We start from the raw sequence: 18,996 nt of genomic DNA on the forward strand, positions 1-18,996 counted from the left end.
GGTTTCCCCCCACAGTCCAAAGCCATGCTGAGGCTGATTGGAGTTACTAAATTGCCCATAGGTGTGCATGTGTGAGTAAATTGTGTGTGACTGTGCCCTGTGATGGGCTGGCCCCCCCATCCTGGATTGTTCCCCACCTCATGCCCGCAGCTTCCAGGATAGGCTCCGGACCCCCCGCAACCCAGAAGGATAAGCAGTTTGGACAATGGATGGATGGATTTGGTCCAAGCAAAATTTTACAGCTCATATAGGCCGAAGTGTGACAGTAAACCTTAAGAAAATTCATCACAAAAACAATGAGACATTGCCAAGAAACCAATATCTTTAATAGGTAACAGAAGGCAATCAGCTTTCCTTAGAAACATACAAATGCCTTTGTAACAGTATACCTTCCCGTTTCTGGTTTCCCATTTGTGGAAACTGTACCCACCCAATTATTATTACTTTTAATTACCCCAGCACCTTGATCACTCATTAGTTTCCCAAACAAGGCAGGATAACACAGTTACACACTGTCGCCTTAGTAACCACCATCAGCTGACGCATTCGGTACTTCCTCACTTTCTATTGGAAGATGCAGCAGAGCATGCATGTGGTTGTGAATGTTCATGGGAACAGCAAGAAGCATCCTGTCATCTGCAGTTTTTGTTTTTTGTGTAAGGGTGCTTTTTTCCTTCCTCTTAAGGACTGAACAATATGGTAAGGATCAGTGTCGGAGACAAAACATTAAACTGCACTATAATGACCCTATGTCTAGGAACCAGAAGTATTGCTAAGACACACATCCAAACAAAGCAATGGTTACAAAAGCTTGATTGTTATAACTTTTCCACCAACTAATGAAACAAATTCCCTTTGGATACATTTTACATATATTTATTATTTTTGGTAGCTGGCTTAGTAGCACATAGAATGCTTATTATGTTGGTGTCCAAAAAGCTAAGGCAACAGCAAGTTGTCTGGAGCTAGTTCATTCTTAAGAGTCTTTATGATTCATTTCTAAATTTTAACAGTCCCTCCCACTATTTCCTTTCCATTCTCATGTCTCACAATATCATGAACCAGTCACTCGGAATTTGCACAAATCTAGTTCTACACCCAACACCACCAGCCTGATTTTAACAAGCATCTATTATCACACCCCCACCCCACCAAAAAAATTAAAACCCTGTTTAGATGTGATGTAAATAGGGCAGTGTGTCTGGACTGGTGTGGTGTTATTTGTCTAGTGGGACAGAAAACCCCAATTTGTTGGACTGCAGCCTGGTTGTCTGCAATACCAGGCATTTCACAGTGATAAACTGTTATGGAAGATGGCTTTAAAATAACAGCAAGGAAAACAGCAAAAATCATGATAGGGCAAAATGTGTGGAAAACTGTATAGAGGACGTACTCGGGGTAAAAGCCTCTTTTCCAGCTTGAACTGTTGCTTGCAGCAGCTCCTCCCACTTTGTACCCCACATCTATCACTATTGTTGTCCGCAATGATGCTCTGCACTGAAGTCAAATGAAAAAAAAGAAAGATAATAATCATAATAATCAATTCAGTAAGTGAATAAGATGATTTAACGTTAATCCTAAGGTAAAAGATGGTTTAAACTAAAGCAGCTCCTCACCAGTATAGGTAGGACATCACAATTACAGTTGTGTCACATATGGAATAACAACAGTAACAGCAACAGTAACAACAACAAGACAACCTTCACTGGTATCTTATCAAACGCTAATGAAATATAACCTGGAATGAGCAGGATTTTATAGATGCCATTCCAATTGCACTGTCCCACACAAAAAAGGGATCTTAACCTCAGAGCAGATCACTTAGTAAAAAAAATAAGAAAATACCTGAAATAGCAGCAAAAATTTAGGGTAAAACAAAAACAAGAATAAAAGATATATTTGTATATCCCAGTGACAGATAAGTAAGCAGTATGTCAGAACCAATTTATGTGGTTTTTCTGTCCTGTATTTCTGTCACTGCTGTCTTATTTTGAGTCACTAAACAAAAACTAAGTTAGACAAATTAGACCCTAGTCACATGAATGAAAATATAAATTGCTGTTTTAAAATCATATTCATAATACATCAATTCTAAAAACAAAATTACTAACTCATCTCTAAACCAATGCAATTTCTAAAAATATTGTGACATAACTCACCGAAACAGCAGAGATTTGGTCCAGTCATAATTCTGTTGTATTTTTTGTTTACATTTTCATGAATATTATAACTGTTACTACTATTTTTGCTCAAGTGACTGCTCCACATTTTCACCAATCAGGAAACAGCTAAAAAGTGAACAAGAAATACAACAATATATATAGTCATAAATAATGGTCCATATGAATAACTTACAGAAACACTGATTCTGAAATGTTACCACTGTTCAAACCTTAAATATCTTACTGCATATTGTAACATAAATCAGAAAGGTAATAAACGTTAATCATGATACAACGCCATTATCATAGTTTTACCATTACACCAGACAATTAGATTATCCTAACACTGGTGTTTTTACTTTTCCCGTGTTTTTTCATAAATTGTTCAACAAATCAAACACAAGAAGTGCATCTCACAATAGCAACATCCATAAAAAATTTATTAACGAACACTCTTTTGGTATAGCATACTTAAGCAACGGAAAAATACAACCAAACCAAGAAGTAATAAATTAAAGTATTAAGATTAATGCTTATTTAATTCTTTTTCATAGGAATACATAACACCTACGATACCTTAAAGACAAGCTACTGTATTAAATACATCACCAGCATGCACAATATCGAATCATTGAGAATATTTGAGAAGCTATTGTTTTACACTGAAGAAACAGTATAATAGGCAAGTGCATTTCATAAAAAACACAAAAGGTACATCACAAACTTCAAAGCTGCTTAGTCCTCTTAAATCTTTACCTCCAAAGTACCTTGACCTCCACAAAAGATTTTTGGGTTCCAGTAGACTCTGTGCAAGTTTAAACAAGAAAAAGACTGAGATACTACAGTGTTTTTGGTAGCAAATCAGCTCACATATTTCACCATATCTTTTACAAGGGATTTATTACTGGTATTATGATTTAAAAGGAATTTAAACATTTCAATGCATCTTTAACTAAAACATTGATCCACATTCAATTATTTTCCCTTTTCAGGCAAGTACTCATGCATGTCAATTTCGGCCATTTATGGTTGGACTCTGTATTACTCATCATGACAAGGTTTACTCTTAGCAACCGTCTAAGATGTACAACACTGGAACCTATGAAAACTGGTTTTGAGAAGCTCTCCCGGTCAGGAATTCATTATACTTACTACTCTTACAATGGTCTTACTCCACTCCAATCAATAAACAAGCAGCTCCACGTTGTTTGTACTACATGAACAGTCCCTAGGCATGTGTGAGACTCACAGGTACAGCTCACAAGCCTCCACTGCTGACTGATTGGCCTCATCCTCCGTTTGGTTTTGGCAAATGCTGAGGAGGCGATTGAGAAGGTGGAGGTGCTTTTTTAAATTCTACATTTCACTTAACCTCCCGTTTATATTCATTTGTATTCTTTAAACTTGTGGAAAAATAAAGAACAGCTGCTGCGGTAGTAACATTGGCAAAAGCTGCTGCCAAAGTCCACCGACCCTTTTGCCTTGCAAGCGCGATTCACGTTTTAATTGTTGCCCTCGCCTCCCTCGTCGTCCTGCTGGTCACTCGTCCACAGCGTCAGGTTGTCTCGGAGCAGCTGCATGATGAGCGTGGAGTCTTTGTAGGAGTCCTCGTTGAGGGTGTCCAGCTCGGCAATGGCGTCGTCGAAGGCGGTCTTGGCCAGGTGGCAGGCCTGCTCGGGGGCGTTCTGGATCTCGTAGTAGAAGACAGAGTAGTTGAGGGCCAGGCCTAGGCGGATGGGGTGGGTTGGCTGCATGTGCTCCTTGCTGATCTCGTGAGCTTCACTGTATGCCTTCTCAGAGGACTCCACCACCGTAGCCCTCTTCTCGCCCGTGGCCACCTCGGCCAGGTATCGGTAATAGTCGCCCTTCATCTTCAGGTAGAAGACCTTGCTCTCGTGCTGTGTTTCGCTGCAGTTCTTGATCAGGAAGTTGTCTAGGAGGTTAAGTACATCCTGGCACACCGCCTCCAGCTCCTTCTCAATCTTCTCACGGTAGGCTCTCACCATTTCGATCTTCTTCTCATTCCCATCTGCTGAGGTCTTCTGCTCGATGCTGGAGATTACCCGCCATGAGGAGCGACGGGCCCCAACCACGTTTTTGTAGGCTACCGACAGCAAATTCCTTTCCTCATTGGACAGTGCCTCATTCAGTTCTGTAACCTGGTTGGTGGAAAAAGAAAAGATAGGAAGTTAGGAAAATGTGTTATTAACAGTGTATAGTATATCTTTGATGACAGTGTTCTATGTATCATGGAATGTTAATAAACATAAAGAACAGAAAAAGAATCGTACAGCGACTTCATTATCTGTATCTGTTCAACCAACAAAATTATCTTTCTCTGGATCTGTATTTGGATTGAAGACCGGATGTGGATGTGGTTTATATTGGAAGTCCCGTTAAAACTGTATTTTCTAACTACCCCACCCGCCAACCAGAGAAGAACATCGAACAATCGGAAACTGGAAAAAAACAAAAGTTTTATAAATCGAAAGATTCAGTTTTAAAGATAACAGTGTTTCCCCCCCCAATTTTTTCCCTGAATTTTTATGTGATTTTGTAAGGAATTAACACATACAACTAAAAATGTCAAGGGATGTATAAGGGATGTATAGGTTTAGGGGTTTGGGTTTGTACTGGGGTTTGAAAAAAATCTGCACATGACACTGACACCTTCTCCCTCTCCATGTGAATTTCCCAGAGTGACAGCCAGGAAAACTCAGCTCTCAGCCCGCTGACGGTTGTGTACTAGCTTGGTGGCTCGACTACAGAATATAGCCATAAATTTTTAAATAATTTGCAGAAAATGGAATGATGAGTTACTGAAATCACAATCCTGTGTTTCAAACAGAATGGGCATTTATATCTAGTGGCCATCCTCAATAATATGAATCGATTTGAAGAAACACTGACATGTCAGTCATGGAGTTGACTTTTTCCAAATAACAACAACTTTGGGAAGAAAGAAATCTGTTTACAATATGTTATCTGTGCATTTCCAAATAATGTACTCATGTTTGGGTACATCCATGAAATATACCTAAATGTTATAGATCATTTTTTAAAATTAAACACTTTCTCAGGCCTGAGTTTGACTATAGTAAACCAAATTTAGCAACACTTCTGTGCATGGTATACAACAGATGGTTCAACTGTGACCTAGTTTAATTTTTAATGTTTCTTACCTATCCAGCCAGCTACTCAACCAGAGTTTTAATTTATATTCCAGCGGGAAAAACAAAACTCAACCAATCCCTTTTCTACCAAACTGAATAGAGTGGGAGCAATTTCACTGTAAGATCAGTTAAGATAATTTGTATACAAATACATATGAGTACTTGCTTTAGGTTTTCTCATAATCTTTGCAACGTGGAGCATTTTTGTAGAGAAAACAGCCCATTAGAGTCAAAAATGACCTTTGTTGCAAAAGGATCCTGAAAATAGTATGACCTGTACAAAGCAAAAGGGAATAGTGCTGCCCTAAATTATTTTTCAGAGACAGACAACTACCTACTGTTACCATGTCTGACTTGGTGAATAATACAGTTTTTTGACAAATCTTCTAAAAGAAATATTGCAAAAAATTGTTTTTAAAACATCTAGTAGAATAATACCTGTAAAAAACTGCATTCAGCCATATCTTGAAGATTTAGAATTTATCTTAAATGCAGCCAATTAAATACCCTCATTAAGCTGGATCTGCTACAGCACTACTAAAAGTGAAGATTGAACACTGATTTTCCTTCTATTTGCTTCTTTCAACCCATTAGATAAGCAAAAAGAAATCAGCTCTGGGTTTCTATGGCAACCTGCTTATTTGGCATACGGTACCACCACAGCTACTATGGTGACAGGCATCATGATACCAGTGAAGAGAGTGCCTTCACAAGCCCTACAGCACATCCAAAACTGGACATAATCAATGCATGCATGTGTTACTGACCTTCTGTTATGCACAGGCTGACTTTACAGGCTGAGTAAGATTAAAACTATTACTGTTATTAACACTATAATGATCCATATATGCCAGAAAATTTGTTTTGATGGAATTCCTTCCAGTGATGAGCTTGGAAAATTTAATACTGTTACACCATTAATGTATTCATTTTACATGACATATTCACTGCAGCCTACTGTATAGCCAATGGTGCAAATAAAGGTTCGTATTATGATCATTATTAATATGAAATATATAGTTTGTATTATTATAATAAGTTTACTGAAAACCACAAGAAAATTACAGATAACAGTAATATCACAAATTATGAAAGTGTCATCTTGGTTTTGCTCTACCAAAGAATCATCCATTTATCCATCCATTCCAGGTTCATGGTGTGTGACTGTATATGCAAGTTCTTTTTTTTTGTGATCAAATTTTTATTGGAGATTTTTTAACAAAGAACATGATGGAACGGAACAGAACACCCCCCCCCCCCAATACACCCTGAGACAGCACCTCAAAGGAAAAGAAACAAAAGACCAACAATGGTCTATATGCAAGTTCTATTTAAAATTATAATACCAGGTTAATCTGACACATAATATTGCCATTACAAACATTAGCAAGCATCCTAGCGTTCTTGTTATTAGATGTAGGCAACATCTCAGTAATGTATCCTGTCCACCTAGAATCATTAAATAAAAACTAGTTTGTTTACATTATACTGAAATGATCATGATCCCACTCTGAAAATTCTGTTTTCTGTGTTTAAGTGTACCAAACCTCAACATAGCAACATAGTAAATGTACTAACATACTGCAGATTTTGTACAGATACACTCTCGTGCTCTCACATGTACACAACTTATTTTGCTTTTGTGAAAACAACATTTTCCTTCAACTCAATGTAGTCCCAATCAAAAAACACCACATATTCACAATGTAAAAAATGAATAAGTGGGGTAAAAACACAACAATTTCTTTTAATATCTCTCAAATAGTACAACAGTGATGGGGGAATTTCTGTTGTTTTCCGACCATACTCTGTTTTCTAAACACAGACAACTAGTGGTAAGGCACTTTTCTCTAAACTAATTTGTATTGTGCCAAAAAAGAAAAAGGGCTAAGGCTGCAATGAGTTCAAAGTTTTATTCGTCACATACACAATTATACTGAGAACAATGTGCAGTGAAATGCACTGTTGCCTAGCTCAAGACTATGGGGAAAAGGACACAAGTTTGAAAGACAAGACAGAGACAAGGCATCAGGTATTACAGATATTAGACATTAAATACAACCAAAATATCTAAGGTGTGCAAAATTGGCAGTAAGTTGAGTTACTGCAAGAGTCCAGAAGTAAATAAGCATTTATATCAGTATTCATATATCTACTTGTATGAGTTAAGTAGACTGTAGCGTACGATGGTGTGTGGGTCCTAAACACTGTCCTCATTTAGGATCAGAATTGCCTGGGGAAAGAAGCTCTTCCCCAGCCTTTCTGTGCTGGCCTTCAGGCAGCAGTAGTGAGTGCATGCCTGGCCTCAGAAGAGGGAGTATTAATAATCGTTGTGGTCCTGGACCTGCATTGTCCAATGTAAACTTTCTAGAGGTTGGCACGTGAAAGTCCGATGGTGCACTTGCACTTACACAACCCTTTGCAAAGCCTTACAGTCCTGCTGTTTGTTGTTCCCGATGTTCCCTCTGGATGCTTTCAATAGTGGCAGAGTAAAAGTTTCTTAGTAATGGGAGGGGCAGCCTGAAGTCCCTGAGTAGTCTAAGGTGGTACAGGCGCTGGTAAGCCTTCCTCAATAAGGAGTCTGTATACAGGGACCAAGTCAGGTCCTCGGTTCTCTAAACACCAAGGTACCTGAAGCTATCCTCCCTCTCCACCAAAGCACCATGGATACTGATGTGGTGCTAGTCCCTCTGCTATCTCCTACCAAAGTCCACAATCAACTACTTTGTCTTTCTTACACTGAGGAGTATGCTGTTGACCTGGCATCAAAATTACAGCTTCTTCACCTCCTCCAGGTAGGCCTGCTATATGTCATTGGTGATCAGGCCTACCACAGCTGTACTGTCTGAAAACTGGACAATGACATTGGAGTTGAATGCGGCTATGCAATTACAGGTATACAGGGAGAACAGCAGAGGGCTCAGGACACTGCCCTTGGGGGGCCCCATGTTGATGGTGAGGGTCGATGAGACGTTACCGACCACTCATACTATCTGGGATCTATCTGTACCCAGTAACACAAGGAAACATTCAGTCCAAGGTCACTGAGCTTATTGATGAGTCTGGAGGGGTTTATGGAGTTCAGTGCTTGTAACTGTAATCAATAAACAGCATGCTCACAAAATTCCTGTTGTGCAGGTGGGCCAGTATGGCGTCAAGTAGAAAGATGATCATCAGTGGGTCTGTTTGGTCAGTATGGGAATTGTGCTGGGTCCAGGTCTTAATGGTCAAATCCAGACCAAATTGTTTCAACTAACCAGTTCAGTACTCTGTGACTGTGACTGTTTATACTCAGCTGGTTGGTTGAAACAAAACCTTTGTCTGGATTTGTATTTCTGGATCTGAACTTTCCACCTCTGTCTGTAATGGATTACTTTTGCAAGTAACTTCCCCGTCACTGTGAGCAAGGCACAGAATTAGTCTACAAGAAAGATCCCAATAAAACATTACAATTCCAAATTTTATAAAAGAATCCATGAAATTAAAGAGAATTGGATTTCATCAATAATTTTGTTTACAGTTCAGTTCAGTAAATTTCCAAAGTGTTCAGTTCGTTGTATTTTATATTTGCACATATTGGTTTGCATATAAATATGTAATAAAACCTATTAAATGAAATAAAAGTGATACAGAACTGTACTTCCACAGACACATTTTGCAGAGAAAACTCAAAATTTTAACATTCTTTTTCCAGGATTTTTCATTGAATTTCTGTGTTCTGAGTTCTGAGGAATTGCATAAAACTCTCCAAAAGACTTCATACAAAAGGGTTCAGCATTATAACTGGTACATTTATTGATCTAATGATGCTATGTGTTACATCCGTTAATGAGCTCAAACTCAAGCTACCTCTCACAAATTAGCAAGATAACATCTTGAATCCTGAGTCCAATATAAGGTCAACAAAACATGGCAACATAGCTTACCTGATGTATCAAGAAAGGTGTTAGAATAATCCATGTCTATCCATTCTACCCATTCTAGGTCAGCTCAAAGACTACTAATCAGCATGTAAAGGTGCACCGATCTGATATTCGGGATCAGTATTGGCACGACCCATACCTAATTAGACAGATCGGGTATCGGCCATATGTGACCAATCCATGGTCGATACTTACATATTTAGTTTTTGGCAGTCTGTAAAAAGATAGCTGCTATTTCTTGGTAAATTGATTTGTACAATGAATTGTACGACAGCTCTTCCACATTTAAGATGTGTTTTTGCCACTCAGTGGATGTGACTGCAGTGAATTCTGCCTGCTATGTCATATGCATACCCTTTGCAGTTGTATGAGAGTAAGAAAATCAGATAAGAGGGTGAAGATAGTAAATGTGACTTTCAAAGCAAACTAACAAACGTCTGCAATCTGGAAGTATTTTATAAGATTTGCAATCTTTGTAAAAACAAAGTTTTGAGAGGAAGTAGCATTGCAGTGTACAACACAAACAATTTAATCAAGCACCTTAAAATTCATCACACAAAGGAACGTGAGGAGCTCAGACAAGCCAAACAGAAAAAAGAAAGAGTTAAAAACAGCTGACCTTGACTGGGGCATTTAGCCGTCATGAAAAACTTCCAAACAACAGCCCAATAGCAGTGAAAGTAACAGAAAAGGTACTAGGATTCATTGTTCTAGGTATTGTAGACAATGTGGGATTTTGTCGCTTGATGGAACATCTAGAACCAAGCTACAGTTTGTCATTTTGAAAATAAACTCAGTTAAAGTTAAAGACCCAGAACTAATGCTCTGATTTGGATTAATTTGGTACATGTGCAGACCAGCAATAGGTATGTAAAAGATCTGATTTGCAAGAAGCTGGCACGTCTAGTCACTAGACACAAAGGTTGCCTCGTAGACGCATTAGATAGCATTACCAGCATTTGATGGAGTTTGATTGGGGTTGCATTGTGGGTTTGCATGAGGCCAGGTGGTCGTATTGTGCAATTGCCCGGCATGCAGTGCATGCAGATGTCATAGTTGCCCGATGTTGGAACCAATGGGCACATGAGGGCACCCACACACACTGTGAAGGTTCCAGTAACCCAAGACAGACCACACCAAGTGATCACCAGTCGCATTGTGTGCCAAGCATTACAGAATCCCATGACATCTGCACTTGCCATCCCGCACCTTGTCTCAACGACTGGCATCAGCCGGACTATGGGTTCACCATCCCATGCGTAGGCTACCATTAACACCAGCACAGAGACGGCTGCGTTTGAAGTGGTGCTGTAATCGGGAGGCATGAACTGATGACGAGCGGCGCTGTACCATGTTCAGTGATGAATCTTGGTTCTGCATTACCATGGAAGACCATTGTGTGTGCATATGGCAGCACCGAGGAGAGAGGACCAATCCTGCCAATGGTGTGGAGAGAGACACCGGTGTTACTGCTAGCAACACTGTGTGGGAAGCCACAGGGTGTGACTTCAGATAATCTCTGCTAGTGATTCGGGGGACTTTGATAGCATACTGCTACGTCAGTGACATCCTGCGTCCGCATGTGTTACCCCTCCTGAGACAGCACCCTGCTTCAGTCTTTCAACAAGACAACGCCCATCCACAAACGGCACAAGTGCCTATGGACTGTCTGTGTCATGTTGAGATCCTCCCGTGGCCAGCCAGTTCCCCCATCTTTCCCCAAACAAACATGTGTGGGATCAGCTGGGACATCAACTCAGACTTGGTGCCAATCTGCAGGATCTCGAGGGCTAGTTACAACAGCTGTGGGGTGCAGAAGAGGATACAACGGCTGTACGACTCCCTTCCGCATCGTATCGCTGCATGTATCCAGGCCCGGGGGGGTGCCACACCCTACTGACATGGGACCAGTAGTGTGCCCATACTGCCAACTCTGTTGTCCGTTTGATCCAATATTATAATCATTGCGAAACAGTCACATGACCTTTCATCACGTGCAGATTCATTTAATTTCCACCACTCTGTCTGGGTGCTTAACTTTTTTGTCACTGAGTGTATATTTCTGTGGTGGCTTTGCCTGAACTGTACTCTAGTGTGATTATGCTCATTGACGAGCAAGTCAAAGATGTTGAGTCAATGAGTTTCACTACAGATATTTGGAGCACCATGACTCTTAAGTTTTCCTATACACTGGATGAACCCGCACAGCTACAGCTTACAGAGTGAGGTGCTACAAGTTAAAGAATTTCATGGACCACACACCAGCACTTGAGTTTCAGATGCCCTAGAAATGCTGGATAAGTGGAATGAATGGTTTCATCCTAATGAGACTTTTACAATAAATCAACTGATAAACAGGACGATGAAATCTTGGACTAATATCTGATGATCATTCGTGGAGGCAATCCACTGATGTGTCCATCTTAGAAATAATTTCAGCCTTGAAGAGATTTGTATTTAACATTTTACTTCAATAAGTATTTGTGTATATTATATCATCAGGCTCAGCTACCTACTTGCATTACTATAAACAACCACAAGTTCACATTAGCTTAACTTGTTTAATGCATGAAGTGCCTCCACTAATACATGCAAGAAGCAGGCAACTATTTTTCTCCTCAATATCAGGAGATGGAATCTCCAGGGCTGCACATTTCATATGTTTCCCTTAATTCACATGTGAAACACTAAATAAGGATACTTTCCATCCAAATAAATACCTAAAACGGTTTGGGGCAGATTAAGAGAAAAAATGGTGCTTGAAAAGAAAACAACTTTCTTCAATAATATAGTTCATTTCAGAGTTTTAAAACATACTCTGGACAACACTGCTACTAGCCAGTTGCCATGACTGCAGCTGCATGTGATTACCCGTAGCAGGGAGAACGGTGCACAGACTCGTCTCAGGTAATGAATCCTAATGGTAACTAAGTTAACAAAGAAACAATTCAAGTAACATTACATAAATATTTTATGCTTCTTAATAGTATAAGAAATGTTATGTATGGAGGCTTCAACTGATGTGCACCCAAATCTAAATGTGAAAGGTAGTGAAAGTAGTATTTAAACTAGATACTTAAATAACATAATTAAGAAATGAGCCGATGAGATGACAAAGTGAACATCGGTGTCTCCATTACTATTGTAAAGCTTAGGCCCTCCTACTGAGAGCTGACAGCTCACTACCCACGATGGCAAGGCAGTTCAGGAAATCGTTTCATTATACTGCACAAAGACACCGGGCACACAAGCAAACGGTGTCTGATGACAATGCACTTTTCAATGTATGATCCATTATATCACACACACACACACACACACACACACACACACACACACACACATATATATATATATATATATATATATGCTTATTTCACAAATTACGTGATTGCAATTAATGAAAAAAAATGGAAAGTTGTGTTTTACTACTTGATTCTCCCAACAGAAATTACGTTTCACCAACGTAATAGTTGGTCAAAAACCAAGTAAAGTCTCCTGTGATCTGACAACGAGAATTACACTAGATCATTAAAAGGTAATAATTAATAAACCCACAAGCGCGCTGGTATATTAAGCGGCTCCACGAATTGGGATACACAATACAATGCGTATTTTCCCTATCAATGGCGCATAGCGAGGGCTTTCAGGAATGCGAATCTAAAACCGCATACATTTAGGCCTCCAAAAACAGTAATTTTAAATCCGCATTTGGATGTACGATATTTATTTATTACCAAAAATCCGGAAGCATCCTGTACTTTGGAAGAGGCTGCGGCATGTCTTTCCCGCTACCTGCTGAAGCTGTAGTCACATACAGCCATAAAAAACCATAACCTGATTTACTGATTTTCACTGCAATATGACAGGAACAGAATATTCTGGAAATATAGTTCTGGCGAATTCAATGCACATTTTGACAATCATTATAAATCTTTCAACGAAAATCCATATGTTGATACAGATGTTAACTACTTTCTCCACATATACGAAAATTAATTGAAACAAAAACCAAGCAGCCCACGGCCATTTTCCGTCCGGATCTGAAAATGAATATTTCACTAGATGTGCACAGGTAAACATATTTGAATATGTCATACATATGTATACATTAAGGTATATATTAAAGGTTTCGTTTGTAGTTAAATTATACGGTATAAAAACGTGCGCTTTGTCATTAGGGGGCCCTTAATTAAACCATTGGGAAAATCCGTGATGAATGATATAGCAATGTTCACAAATAATACAGTTAGCTAAATTATTTAAATAGTGTTTATCCCGTAGTCAGGATCCTACGCCCATTACACGCCATTAAAATGACTAGTTACACTGAAAGGCGAAAAGGCACCGCCCCGAAATCACTGTCTGCATTCGGCACCATTCCCGTTAGACGTCTGGGCTATAAAAACCACATATCAGCTTTGTTCTTTACATATTAGTAGAATATCCGCAACAGCGTGTTTAAATCATTTGACAACCTCAAACACACACAAACAGATATTGTACATACATCCATATAAAGAGAGGGGGAGGGGTAAACGACATGCAGTACATTTAGACCGTTTTATTCTATCTAAAGATTAGACATTTCGAACAGTTCATTCCAGCCTGCAAATAATTCCATTTTCGCCAATAAACAGCATGAAAGATTTAACAATGTATTTTTCGCAATATATCGCATTTATGTATGCTAGTACATCTACATTTATGGAAAAGAAAGGTTAAATATAATAATTTATTAAAATAATGACGGCTCCAAATATTGGTAAACTCCGGGAATATCAACCAATACAGGACAAAACAGAAAATATAAAATGTATGAAAATGATTCTGGAGCAGAAAAAACTTACCGATTTCATGGCAGCTGCCATATCATCATACCGTTCAGCTTGTTCGGCCAGCCTGGCTTTCTGCACCAGTTGCTCGCGGTCTACCATTTTCACTTGCTTTTGGTAGGCGCGTTAATCTTAATTTTAAAGTGAATATTAAAATGCTGCTTGTTTGTGAAGCGGCACTACGATCCTCTTACTGCAGCTGCTCCCTGCTGTCTGCGCGTGCCGACGGGACCCCCTTAGCCCCTCCCTGCAATTTCTACAGACTGCGTCATCCTCCTAAAAAGGCGGGTGCTTCAGTAATGATGTAACACTCCTAATATGAGAGACGGAATTTTTTCAGTGACAGATCGATTAGCCAATCAGAATCTCTGTTCGATATCCACTGCTTGACTTTAAAAAATCTAAGCGCCACGGGAAACGTAGTTTCACGTTGCACAAATTCGTGCATATATTATTTCAGAAGGAAACGCCCAGCAGCTATCACAAAGGGTTTCTCTGATCCTATTGTGCAGTAGTGATATAAGTTGTCCTAGATTGAACAATCACTTCAAAAGTTTGTGTCAGAGGCATAATAAATTCAGACATCTCACATAAGCATATTAATTTAATGTATTTCGGAAATGCCCCCCTTGGCAAATTTTATTGGGAAATTCCGGAATAACGTTGCTTTTTAAGCAGGGGCTTAGGAATCGGGGGCCGGGTACCCCCAGTATTTGATTTGGCTTCATTCGCGCTCTCACTATAAACAGACCTTTACCTCTAGATTATTAAATTGTGTCTCCCAGATATCAGACTGTCCATACACTATTAGTTTTTAAAATCCCGTCAAGATACGGTATATACCGCGATATAAAGTCTGGACGTTATGACTATTTAAAATTAGATACCGCTCCAACATAGTGGTGACCGGGGCTGCGGCGATAAAACTTCTTGCCTGCTAATCTTTAGGGATGACTCAGCATTGTTTAATATTCGCCTGTGTTGTAAATTAAAAAAAAATCTTAAAAACAAACAATAAATGGTCAATATAATAATTATTTAGCGACGATGTATAATTACTTGTGATTTATTCGTTGTCTGAGAACTTTATGGTTTGATCGTTACCTCCGCTATTTTTGTATGATCTCTGCATATTCCACAGGAACGATATTGAACTATAGGAAGTGAATCGCCAAGAGTGCACAACTCGCAGCATGGGTACCTGCAGATGTACTGTACGTTTGTATGCACTGTGCGTATGTTTGACATTTATTCTTATTTGGCTGATATGTTACATGTCTTTTGAGTCGTTATTTCTGCAACATAAACGTAAAAAGAGGATTGTGGGTAAAATATGAATCTTTTTTCCACTCATAATCGATATTGCGATTTTCTCTTGGGATTATTGACCAATATACTTACCACTTTATCATTATTTTGCATGAATTCAATTCAATTTTAATATTTTCACAATATTACATGTGTTGTGACCACGGGTAGCGAACAGGCAGGAAGCGGGGAAGGACGAGGCAAGTAGGCGAGGATGAAGGAAAGCGGGGTTTTATTACGGTAAAGACAGGGCACACGAACATCAATGACGGATCTGGGAAAAACACTCAGACGCAGACTAAACACACAAAACAAGCCGAAAATAACAGGAAACAGGTGATCACAATCAGGTAGTACGCGTAGGTAATGAGGGGGCGTGCCACACACGAGGATCGGACGAGCAGGTCATGACAACATTGTCTCAAAGCACTTTACATTATCCTTGACCAGGATTTTTTTGTTTTTTTTGGGGGGGGGGGGGAGATATTTTTAGCCCCCTCAAATAAATGTGTATTTATTGGCCTAAGTCATGAATAGTTTGCCATCAGCCTCCCCCCCCAGTAGAAACTCAACCTCCTTATCCATTCACCTCAAGCTACACCCTGTCCTTGCCCAAAGCACCCACTGAGCAAACCAGAGGTGACCATGGCAAGTAAAAACTCCCTAAAAGGAAGAAACCTTGTCTTTATGAAGATGGAACAGACAGTATGTGGAGATGTGCAATATAATTTACTGCTGCATGGGTACTAGACACAAAAATGACTTTTACTGACTGTATGCCAGTTGCTCTGAAAACTCACAAACGCTGCCCATCATGTTGGCCACCCTGAGACACACACACACACACACACAGGTTTGTAATTATATCTTTGTGGGGACTCTCCATTCATTTATATGGGGAAAACTCTAATGCCAACATGACAACCTTAACCACTACCCAGCCCTAACCATAGCCATAAGTAAACAAAAAAAAAAATGGGAGACTATTGGCAGTTTTAGGTTTTTGATTGCATTCACAGATCTTTGTGGGGACCTCAAAAATATTTCCCACAACATCAAAATAACAGTTTTTTATATCACATTTGGTCCCCAAAATGTAATATAAACTTAATACACACACACAAATTATTTATTCAATAATTATTTACAAGAATTAACATTAAACACTACACATGATACACATGACAGTTGGCACAATAACACTCCTGGGTATGTCCTGGATATGATGTTACACTGCATCCGGCCCTGCAAGTGGTCGTCCAACTTGCAGGGAAAACTTTTTGGAGGTTGGTGGAGGAATAGACACCGTAAAACAACTGACAAAAGCTCAATTTAAACAGACACAACACCCTTCTGCTCTCCGCTGGAGTAGCTCTGCTGCAGCCACCCATAAGAAGGCTGCACACACCATCAAAGGGATGGTGTGGTCAAGGCTGGTCAAAGCCTGCAGGAGCCTCATCCCCGGATCAGAGAGCTAATAGGGTCAGGCCTGTCGGGGATCTGGGCTCGTGGGGTCCTGAGGCGTCGTCTGCTGCATGGCACCACTTGGGCCCCAGCTTGAGGTGGCCCATCCCAGCCCAGGTAGGCATGTGGAACCTTGTTTCTCTCCAGCAAGATGACCATCTTCCTCTGCTGTCAAGGGAACTTCGTAAACCCCGGATATCAGTGGTGACATTCTCTGAAGTACGCAGACTGGGGAGTGGCCAGATCTCTGTAGGGGGGTTCACCTACTTTTGGTGTGGTCGTTCTGATGGCTGCCATACTCAGGGAGTAGCTGTTGCTGTGGTAGGTCAGCTCCTCGCAAAGGTGTCTGATGTCACTCCATTCAACGAGCATATTATAAGACCCAGGCACTCTTTGGGTGTCTTGTCTGTTGTGTCAGTGTATGCTCCGACCATGGTGACTGATGTCTCATTGAGAGAGAGATTTTACTCTCAACTTCACTCGATGGTTGATGGGTGCCCACAAATTGACACTCCTCTGGTCATGGGTGACTAAAGTGCGACCACTGGCACTGACAGGACTGGCTATGAGGATTGTGTCAGTCCCCATGGGTCTGGACACCGGGGTGAGAATGGCTCCATGTTCCTTGACTTTATAAAAGGTCAGGGGTTATGGGGCACTGGATCCTTGTTCCATCACCCTGAGCTGCATTGTTGGACTTGGTACTCTAATACAGGTAGTGTGGTGAAAGAGATCGATCACATCCTTGTGGGCAGATGCTGGAGGCTCCTGCAGAACTGCAGGGCCTAAAAGAGTGCCCACTTTGAGAATTCTGACCACAGACTTGTTGTTGCTACTTTGAAGATTCAGCTTAGATCCAGTAGGCTACTACCTAATAAGAGAATGAGGCTGGACTTCACCAGCCACCAAGATCAAGCTGTTTCTGATGAGTTTGTACTCAGTTTGTGTGAGGAACTTGCAGACTTGGGTGCAACTTCTGACTCTAATGAGATGGAGAGTGGGAGACCTTCTGTGATAAGACCCTGAAGATTGTTGAGGGTTGTGTTTATGTGGTTGCATGTATTTCCCCATATACTGTAAATGAATGGAGAGTCTCCAAAAAGATATAATTACAAATCTGTGTGTGTGTCTGCCAGTGTTTCCAGAAGGAAGTGTTTCATCTCGCAAGGCACCCTGGATATTATTGAGAGGAGTCACAGTGCACGACTTGGTGACAACTCCAGTCTGTACTAGGAACTGAGGAGGATGGCTGTGAGGGCTCTGAGGGCAGATAAGGTGGTATTTGTTAGACAAATCTGTGAGCAGGTGACACATCTAGTGACCCACGTCTTGCTTACAAGTGGAATCAAAGCATTACGTACAAATGAATCTGTTCCTCTGAGACTTGTAGTTAGGGTGGGTGATGGAATGGTCCTTACTGATGACACTGCAGTTGTGACCTGCTATTTTGAGCAGTTGTTTAAAGCTGATCCTCCAGGTAGGATGCTGGACATCTCTGGGTCCACAGTTCTTAAGGCTGATCAAGGCTCCAATCAGCTGTGAACCACCCAATCTCACTGAGATGGCATAGGTGGTGAATCAGCTGAGGGTAGGGAAGGTGGCAGGGATCTGTGGTATTCGGGGTGAACTTCTGTAGTCTGGTCGTGAGACTGTCCTCCTGGCATTGCGGGCAATCTTTGCTTCCATTTGGGAGTCCGGTGTCATCCCAACTAACTGGAAAATGGAACTTGTGCCTGTCTGGAAAGGGAAGGGTGATCACCGGGATTGTGGCAATTACAGGGGGATAACACTGCTCTCAGTGCTAGGGTCATCTGTAACAGGATCCATGATCACTTGCTCGCCTGTCATTGACCGAGATAGTCTGGTTTCACGCCTAAGAAGTCTACCATCGATCGCATCCTGGCACTGAGGGTTCTCATCGAGCGCAAGCATCAGTATTGCTGAAGTTCTTTGCAGCCTTTGCTGATTTTCATAAAGCATTTGACTCAGTTGCCCTGCGGGACCCACAGAAGTTGCTATACGTCATGGCTGGCCTGTACCATGGACTGGGTGTTGGGCAGGATGGTGTCCAGCAGTTATGGGGCATCTGATGGATGGAAGAAATTTAATGATCTTGACTTTGCTGATGATG

At 40.6% G+C, this 18,996-nt stretch overlaps 1 protein-coding gene across 5 annotated transcripts; it reads right to left on the bottom strand.

Moving 5' to 3' along the window:
• Positions 1-304: 304 nt before the first annotated feature.
• ywhag2 (3-monooxygenase/tryptophan 5-monooxygenase activation protein, gamma polypeptide 2) lies at positions 305-14,353 on the bottom strand. Of its 5 annotated transcripts, XR_002841881.2 has the most exons (4): positions 14,109-14,353; positions 3,315-4,321; positions 2,919-2,967; positions 305-2,288 (listed from the first exon to the last, which is right to left on the bottom strand). XR_002841881.2 is itself a non-coding variant. In XM_023842672.2 (2 exons), exons 1-2 carry the CDS (start codon positions 14,193-14,195, stop codon positions 3,665-3,667), a joined length of 744 nt encoding a protein of 247 aa, XP_023698440.1. In that variant the 5' UTR covers positions 14,196-14,353; the 3' UTR covers positions 305-3,664. The 5 variants fall into 5 exon arrangements, 1 of the variants encoding a protein (XP_023698440.1); XR_002841880.2 differs by having other exon boundaries at positions 305-2,967; XR_002841879.2 differs by having other exon boundaries at positions 2,919-4,321.
• Positions 14,354-18,996: the final 4,643 nt, after the last annotated feature.

The sequence above is a fragment of the Paramormyrops kingsleyae genome, chromosome 17 (assembly GCF_048594095.1).
Source record: "Paramormyrops kingsleyae isolate MSU_618 chromosome 17, PKINGS_0.4, whole genome shotgun sequence".
NCBI classification, from domain to species: domain Eukaryota; kingdom Metazoa; phylum Chordata; class Actinopteri; order Osteoglossiformes; family Mormyridae; genus Paramormyrops; species Paramormyrops kingsleyae.

Excerpts from the sequence above, each read along its gene's own strand:
- ywhag2 (XM_023842672.2), bottom strand. The coding sequence starts at position 14,195 with ATGGTAGACCGCGAGCAACTGGTGCAGAAAGCCAGGCTGGCCGAACAA. Across the intron at positions 4,322-14,108 it reads TGGCAGCTGCCATGAAATCG|GTTACAGAACTGAATGAGGC; the intron begins GTAAGTTTTTTC and ends TCCACCAACCAG.